Raw genomic sequence first — 7978 nt, forward strand, 5'->3', positions numbered from 1 at the left:
TAGAGTATTTCTTAAAATAGTAATTTTATTCATCTTTCAGCATTCTTGCAACCTTTTTAATAACAAGATCAGGCTATATGACACACCATTTCTGCAGTTCACAAAGTCACGTTCAAGCCCACACTGCATGGCTGTTACCCTAAGTGTACAGTACATGGCAGTTTGGAGGGGTCCCTTTGTGGGGATCACAGAATCCCCCTTTTTCCTGCAACCTCATCCCGGCGGGAGACAACAAGGGGTTAACGTAAACAACACAAACCCCAAAGTATAAACTAAGCGGGTGGTCGATCATGCAGAATTGGTTCTTCTGGTTTAAATAAGTGGATACTTTTTCACAGAAAAAAATGCACTTCAGGCAGATAAAAGCAAATTCCAGATTAGCATGGGTCGGCGTTTCATTTCACCTTTATTTTACCTTCATCAAGGCAAGCTAAGTACAGATGCTGTACATAAGAACGGACCCGCGCCCCTCCTGCCCCGCCGACTCCAGAGCGCGGCCCTGGGCGCGGCACACACTGCAGCTAGATGTAGAGCGAGCCGTCGGCGGGGCCCACGTAGCCCACTCCGATCAGCAGCACGTCGATGAGCGTCCATATGCCCAGGCCCCCGAAGCTGAAGAGCTTGCCGAGGCCCTCCCGCCACTGGCCCAGGTAGAAGCGATCTGCTCCAAAGCCGCCGAGGGTGATACTGCAACAGCAAGGTAACGAACACGTGACACGGGGGTCGCCACGGCCCAGACCACGCTCCTCCAAAGTCCAGAATTCCCATCAATGATTTTACAGTTCTTTCAAACGTCGATCTCTAACAATCAGGGCATAATATCACCACGAAAAACTTCAGATCCACGTAGAAGCAGAGAGCAGCTCCAACAGTGAGTCTGCCAAGGCCGGCCTATGGGAGCGCTAGCTGCCCTCCCCCACCCCAGGGTGCACCCAGCTCTCCGTGGCCTCAGGTGGTGAGTGTTTCAGAAGGAAATAGTGTGGGCACAGCTGCGGACTATGCCAACCTAAGGAATACTGTGTAACAAGTACAGGTAAAGCCGGGCGCTATAAACCACATGCAGAAGGAACTCCGTTATCTTGGTGATGGCAAGTTTTCCACAAATCTAACGGTCAGCACCACAGTAAGGGTTTTTAGAGGTCAGCTGTGGATGGACAGAGGCCAGCTGGCAAGCTCCCCCGCCCCAGGTCACTCCTGGCCGCGGAAGGAGGGGGCCCTGCCTGCCTCAGTGGTTCTCAACACGTGGAGGGTTCACTCCACCTGCCCGTGTCTAGAGATGCTCTCAGGGTCACAATCAGCAGTGGGGAACAGGCGACAGTGCCTGTGACAGCCAGCGAGTCACAGGCAGCAGCCGGAACTGGGGCTGCCTGACAGGACAACCCCACAATAAAGGGTGACTGCCCACACTGCCCGTGAAGAGGTCAGGAAGCTCAACGTGCCACCCCACAGGCCTCAGCCTGTCGGGCTCATCCCCGAAGACCCCAACTTCCCAGCTAACTGTGACCCGGACCCCACCTGCCCCAAACTTCTCAACCACCTGTACCGTTTAACACAAGCGTACCTTTATGGAGGAAGCATAACCCTGTGATCTCTGCAGGCTGAATTACAGCTTTTAATGTTTTTCTTACTTTGATTTATTCTAGTTTTCGACACTGAATGTGTATCCTTTTTTCCTAAGATGTTACTTAAAAATTGAATGCATTTATCATAAGCCGGTTTTAAAACTCTATGGTATTTCACATATTCCAGGTACACCGAGCACAGAAAACGATGACTGGTTTTGATCGCTAAAAAAGCCATCGTTCCATTAAACTCCAAGTGTTGGTCTGGTCCCCCAGATGCCTCTCCCAATGGCTGTGTCCTGGAGTCCATGCCCCAGGGGACAACTGTGGGAGTGAAGGAGGACACAGCCCGCCGTCTAAGACCCTGCACTGAGACCCACCAGCTCGTTCCTCGGGAAGCTTACCTCAGAGCCAGAGCCGTGGACCACTTGTAGCCTCCAGTCCAATTGCAGTACAGCATTTTGGGAAATGTACGGTTCCCTTCAAGGAAAAAAAACCCACAGAGATAAAAACACTCCTAGGGTCACTCAACCAAGGACTTTGCAAGTTAGTTAAGTAACTGACTTGTACAGCAAATCAATTCCCCTAGCTGTAGCTAACGCTTAGCACAGTGATCAGCACGGAAAAGGGCCCTGCCCATCCAGGAGCACAGCCTGATGCCTCCATCAGCGAGGTGACAGCCAAGCCACGAGGGTGAGATGCCCCACCAGACAGCACGGCAGGGGAGCTTAGGAGAAGACACAGTGGTGCTGGGACAGGTCAGTCACCCCACAGGAACAATGAGCTGAGAGCAAAAACCAGCTCAGACACTCGGCAGACCCGAGGTCACCCGTGGAGGCACAGGGAACCCATGGCTGGCCATGTGGGAAGACCTGCAGTGCTGAAGTTCACCTCACCCCAAACCAACCTGGGCTCTATCTTGGGGGAAACGGAAGGGAATGAAACTGTCCTGGAGATGGAGACCTGCGAGTGTGTGTAGCAGCCAGGAGCTACTACGCCCAAGAAACGCCACAGCAGCTGCACCGCGAAACCCCGCCACGGAGCCAGCCCAGGAGATGGGAGAGCCAGACTTCGCTGCAGAAGAACCCCACTACTAAAGACTTACTTCTTTGAAACTCAGAAGAGACATCCAGAGACCCACCCTCTGGACTCATTCCCCAAGTGGCTAGAACAGCCGTCACTGGGACAGCTAAACACAAGAAGCCAAGAGTCGGAACCCCACTGCTTCCCCAGGTGCTTAGCAAGGAGCTAGAGAAGTGGAGTGGTCAGGACTCAGGCTGGAGGCCACAGCAGGAGCCCAACCCACTACGCCCCAACACTGGCCCCTAGTATTCTGTTTTACTACATACAGAACAGAACTCTAGAAAAGCTTTCAAAAGGCAGAGGGATGATAAAAACAGTTCAATCACATGGTTATCTCGGAAAAGGCCAAAGAGGCAGTCGTCAAATGTTGCTGCAGCTCACCCGACTGAGATGCTGTGCCACAGGCTACGTCCTATACCCCACACACGCTCTCGTGATGAACAGTAAATTTAGAAAAAGTTCACTGAGCTTATGAGCAAGGCTAGGCACACCCAAAACTCCGCTGTTTCTAATTAAATTTTCATGTGTTTCTCGAATCTATGGCTCAAGTCCCTTGAGGAAAGGTATGGAGCACATTGCACGCCCCGCTCCCCCCAGGGGCTGACTCACCCAGGCAGTGGACATGGTCCCGCACTGTGCAGTTGGCGGTGTAGCGCTGCCGCGGACAGGACACCGCCATGCAGCTGGTGGAATTGGAGCATTCATAGTCTGTCTCGGGCAGCTGCCAGCAAAACCTGCAAGTCATGTTGATGACGAAGTTCTTCTGGGACCGCGAGTCCTGATCCTACACACCAGAGGACAGAGTCCGTCAGGCTGACACTTGTGCAATCACAAGGCACACAACTCTGGAAGCATCTAGACCAGGACCCCGCAGTCAGTGGCAGAGAGAAACAGGTTACCAAAACAACACACACGCACAGCACACGGACATGGCGTGAGTCTGTGACCAGCAGGTACCTGCTCAAGTATATGGCGCATAACTCAGCAAGACACAGCCACCTAGTGCCACATCAAAGTGCGAACGCCACTTCCGGGTGACGAGCTTATGGCATCACGCTCGACTAAACCCATCACAGTGCTTGCTGTCTGGCAGCAAGGGACTTGGTGCTCGAAGCCGATAATCACATGCGTGGACTGCCGACTGATGGTCAATAGCCAGAGTTTATTACGTTGGGCTCTTACAAGGGACACACAGGATAAGGGAGGAGGCATTGATGAGTTGACTTGAGATCATGGGAGTTCCCATAAGCCTGCCAATGGAACCCATCAACCACACCATTGCCTCCAGGTATCTCTCTGTTCCATGTATCCAATCCAGTGTCCTCCTACAGCTGGGTCTTTAAAGTCCCAGATAGCTGAAAAGGGCAGACAGCTCAGTCACTGAAGGTCACAGGCCCCGGGCCAGCCACTGCTTCCCACAACATCTCAGTGATTAGACACACCCAGTGTGGAGGCCCCAATCTCTCTGTGCCAGGGTTGCCCCCTCACTAGGCTGTCCCTGGGACACCCCAGGTGCCTGTACTGATGACAGCAGTAGCCCCAAGCTGCAGAGCCTGGCAGGAGGCGCTGACCCAGACCTACACCTCGGCCGCGGGCACAGGGGCTCAATGACAGCATTGGGTGGGGTCAGTGGACCTGGATCTGGCCGGACCCTGCAGCTAGGTGGTCCTCAGCAAACACACCACCTGTCCCTTACATGCGCTGCCAGAACTGGGACAAGACGGGCTCCTGGAAGCCACCCCAGCATTCATTGAATATCTGAGCATTCGTTCACATCTCGGGATATGAGTGATCCCTCCCAAGCTCCTCTCTGGTACAAACATTGCCACCCACTGCACACTAGCTCCTCTTCCAGCACAGAACCCAGCAGAGGGATCTGTGATGTCTGGGCACACCCACATACAAGCCCTAAAGCCGCCTTCTCACCCACCCCAAACAACTAGATCAAAAGGCACAGGCACCACAATAGCCAGAACACTTGCGATGCGATACAGGAGGGAATGCAGAATATTAAAATGTATTCTATTTTGGAGTCTGGCACTTTGGTGTAGCATATTAAGCTACTGCCTGCAAGTCTGGGATCCCATGTGGGCACCGATTCAAGTCCAGGCTGTTGCACTTCTGATCCAGGTTCCTGCTAAAGCGCCCGGGAAGCAATAGTGGACAGCCCAAGCACATTGGCCCTGTGCCCATGTGGGAGACCCAGAAGCAGCTCCTGACCTGCCCAGCTCAGGACATCTGAGGAGTGAACCAGTGATGAAGATTTCTCCCCCACTCCCAATTGGTAAAAAACTAAATCTTGAAAAAAATTTTTATCTTTAACAAAGTAGTCATAAAATAGGGGGGGGAGAAGGGAGGCTGATGCTGTGGCTCAAGAGACTCAGACACCAGCACCCCATAAAGGCAGCAGTTTGTGGCCAGCTGCTCCACTTCCCATCCAGCTCCACTGGCTTGTGGCCTGGGAAAGCAGCCGAGGATGGCACAAAGCCTTCGGACTCTGTACCCTCGTGGCAGACCTGGAAGAGGCTCAAGACTCCAAACTTGGGGAGTGAACCAACAGATGCAAGATCTTTCCCTCTGTAAAAATCTGCCTTTCCAATACATGTTAAAAACAAAACAAAAACAGGTGTAGGCACTGTGGCACAGCCAGTGACACCATCATCGGATGTCTATTTCACTCCCCATCCAGCTTCCACTAACTTATCAGGGGACAGCAATGATGGCCAAGAATGTGGGATCCTGCCAGCCAGTCTTCCTAGCTGCTGACTTCAGCCGTGCCCAGCTCTGGCTGTGCTGGGCATTTGGGGAATGTGTCTCCTCTCTCCCCATGAAAGCCAAGGCTAAGCCACACTTGAGGCTGAGGCTTACAATGGATTTCTGCAGAACAAGCAAAGTGGCGGTACTTACGACACACGTCACAGAAGGCTTCACCGTACAGTCAAACGTGACGGGCTTGCCGTAGACGCAGGAGAAGTTGGTCGCACAATCTATGCAGTCGGCAGGAAGTCTGCTGCACAAGCCGTTGCTTGGACACTTCATCACGTATGATGGGATTTCGGTGCTTTCTGTGAGAGGGAGAGGAGAGCTCACAGGGGCACAGGGCCATCCCGACCACTGCACCGCCGGAACACAGGGCCATCACGAACACTGCACTGCCGGAACACAGGGCCATCACGGACACTGCACTGCCGGAACACAGGGCCATCACGAACACTGCACTGCCGGAACACAGGGCCATTACGGACACTGCACTGCCAGAACACAGGGCCAACACGGACACTGCACTGCCGGAACACAGGGGCAGGCGGCCATCATGGACACTGCACTGCAGGAACACAGGGGCATGGAGCAGGGATCCAAGATGTGGGCAGTGTGCAGCTGCGTGGCCACACTCCTGTCCCCCACAGGTACAAGAGGCTCTCATTGGCTGTCGCTGACTCACACACACTGTAGACAATGCTACGTACAGCTCAGGGGCTCAAAAATAACCACTGTCTTATAAGACAGAAAACAGATGCCGAGAGACGGTAACGCCAATGTTCATGAAAATTGCACACGAAGTCTGTGGCTCAAGTGGAGCCAGGCCTGAAGCTCTCCACGTCCAATCCAAGGGAGTTACAGGGAGGGAAGGAAAGGGGCGAGGAGTAGGGAGAGGGAGACAGAGAGCAAGTCCGGCATCTTCTTTCCCACTTCCCAAATGGCCATGTGGAAGCCAGGAGCTACAAGTCCCACCTGAGCCTCCTGTGTGGGTGCAGGGGCCCCATCTCTTGGGCCGCCCTCCACTGCTGTCCCAGGCCATAAGCAGCAAGCTAGACTGAAAGTGGAACAGGCGGGACCAGAACTGGTGCCCAAATGGGATGCCAGCAGCGAAGCAGCAGCTTAACCCGCGACACCACAGTGCCGGCCCCAATCCAAGGTGCGTCTCACCTGCACCCACTAACTCAGAAACGCAGCCACGGAGGTCCTTCAGACAGCCAGCTCTAGGAAGCACTGGGCCGCTGTCCCACAGGGGAACTATAACACGCTGTATGTAAACGCAGCCATGGAGGTCCTTCAGACAGCCAGCTCTAGCAAGCACTGGGCCGCTGTCCCACAGGGGAACTATAACAGGCTGTATGTAAACTTTCAGTTTCATTACCTCCAAGGTTCAAAGTGGCCTGTCTGCGAGCTGTTAACCTGCTTTTCTCCCAGCTAGCGCACCCAGGTGCCCAACATATACCCGCTAAGAGAGGCTCAGCATCGTAAGTATGCATGAGAAGAGGCACTGGAGGAAATCAAGAATTCGTCTTTTCTCTAGAAAATACCAAGCAATTTAAATTCAACGTAATTGTTGTTCACATTGTAAACATATCAGGACCAGTTTTATTTCATTGCAACAACAGAGATGAGCCCAGAATCAAAACATGTCCAGCTAAAACGCACCCCTGGGAAAGCTGGGTGTTAGGCGGCAGCTTTACCCAACACAGCACTTCCTTCCAGTGGTGCTATTCCAGGCGGCGGGAGTCAGACACTGCGCCCACAAAGGCGAGGCTACTTTGGGCAGCAGTCAAACTTCACCCCTACTACCCCTGGGAGCAGAGGCCTGCAGGAACCAACAACCTGCTCCCCCTCCCCGTAACATGGCTTAGAGCCGGACTCCGGGTGCTTCTTCGCACTCGCACGGCCCTACCGGGAACCTAGACCATCCATGCTTAGCAAGAGGGTTCTGGAAGCCGTTGTCAGCACTGGCTACAGATGGAGCACACGAAGAAATGACACAAGGAGGGCGCGTCTGGGCACGGGAGCCATTGAACTGCGCAATGCAGCCGCAGCACCTACAGACGCGACCTCAGGGCAGAGAGAGTGCCGACCCCATGCACCCCACTCACTCCACGCGTCCCACGCACACAGTACCTGCTGCCCCGGGGACGGTCGTGGCTGCACGCGTGGGGACTGCGTCCTTCACCGCCTGGGCCAGCGGCTGCGAATGCTCTAGAGGCAAGGAGACCGCAGTCAGACAGAACAGGTCCGGCGCGGGGGCCCCACCAGGTCACGAGTCCTTACGGCCCCGACGGCCGGTCCACTCGGGTTCCGCGGGCGGCCGGGGAGCCAGGGGAGGCCCCAGGCCGGCGCTCCGGGCACCGAGCGGCGGGGCCCATGGGCGACCGAAGGCGCAGCACCCCGCCGCAGGCAGCCCTCCGGCCCGGCCCAGCGCGGACCCCGGCCTTGCACTCACCACCGCCACACTGAATGTAGAACTGAGAGAGGAGCAGCAGCAGGCGGCACAGACGGCCGAGGCCCCGCAGCCGCCTCTCCGCGGCCGCCATCCCGGCGCTGCGCACACACTTCCGCAC

General features: G+C 54.9%; 1 protein-coding gene across 2 annotated transcripts; it reads right to left on the bottom strand.

Moving 5' to 3' along the window:
• On the bottom strand, positions 1 to 7963 carry LOC121166250 (TM2 domain-containing protein 3). 2 transcript variants are annotated; one of them, XM_040995351.1, is made up of 6 exons: positions 7861 to 7963; positions 7539 to 7616; positions 5553 to 5710; positions 3255 to 3429; positions 1967 to 2042; positions 1 to 687 (listed from the first exon to the last, which is right to left on the bottom strand). In XM_040995351.1, exons 1-6 carry the CDS (start codon positions 7949 to 7951, stop codon positions 522 to 524), a joined length of 744 nt encoding a protein of 247 aa, XP_040851285.1. In that variant the 5' UTR covers positions 7952 to 7963; the 3' UTR covers positions 1 to 521. The 2 variants fall into 2 exon arrangements, with proteins under 2 accessions (XP_040851285.1, XP_040851286.1); XM_040995352.1 differs by lacking the exon at positions 7539 to 7616.
• Positions 7964 to 7978: the final 15 nt, after the last annotated feature.

This window comes from Ochotona curzoniae, unplaced genomic scaffold, assembly GCF_017591425.1.
Source record: "Ochotona curzoniae isolate NIBS_2020 unplaced genomic scaffold, NIBS_Ocur_1.0 patch101, whole genome shotgun sequence".
NCBI classification, from domain to species: domain Eukaryota; kingdom Metazoa; phylum Chordata; class Mammalia; order Lagomorpha; family Ochotonidae; genus Ochotona; species Ochotona curzoniae.

Excerpts from the sequence above, each read along its gene's own strand:
- LOC121166250 (XM_040995351.1), bottom strand. The coding sequence starts at position 7,951 with ATGGCGGCCGCGGAGAGGCGGCTGCGGGGCCTCGGCCGTCTGTGCCGC. Across the intron at positions 3,430-5,552 it reads AGCCTTCTGTGACGTGTGTC|GATCAGGACTCGCGGTCCCA; the intron begins GTAAGTACCGCC and ends TCTGGTGTGTAG. Across the intron at positions 2,043-3,254 it reads GGACCATGTCCACTGCCTGG|GGAACCGTACATTTCCCAAA; the intron begins GTGAGTCAGCCC and ends TTTTCCTTGAAG.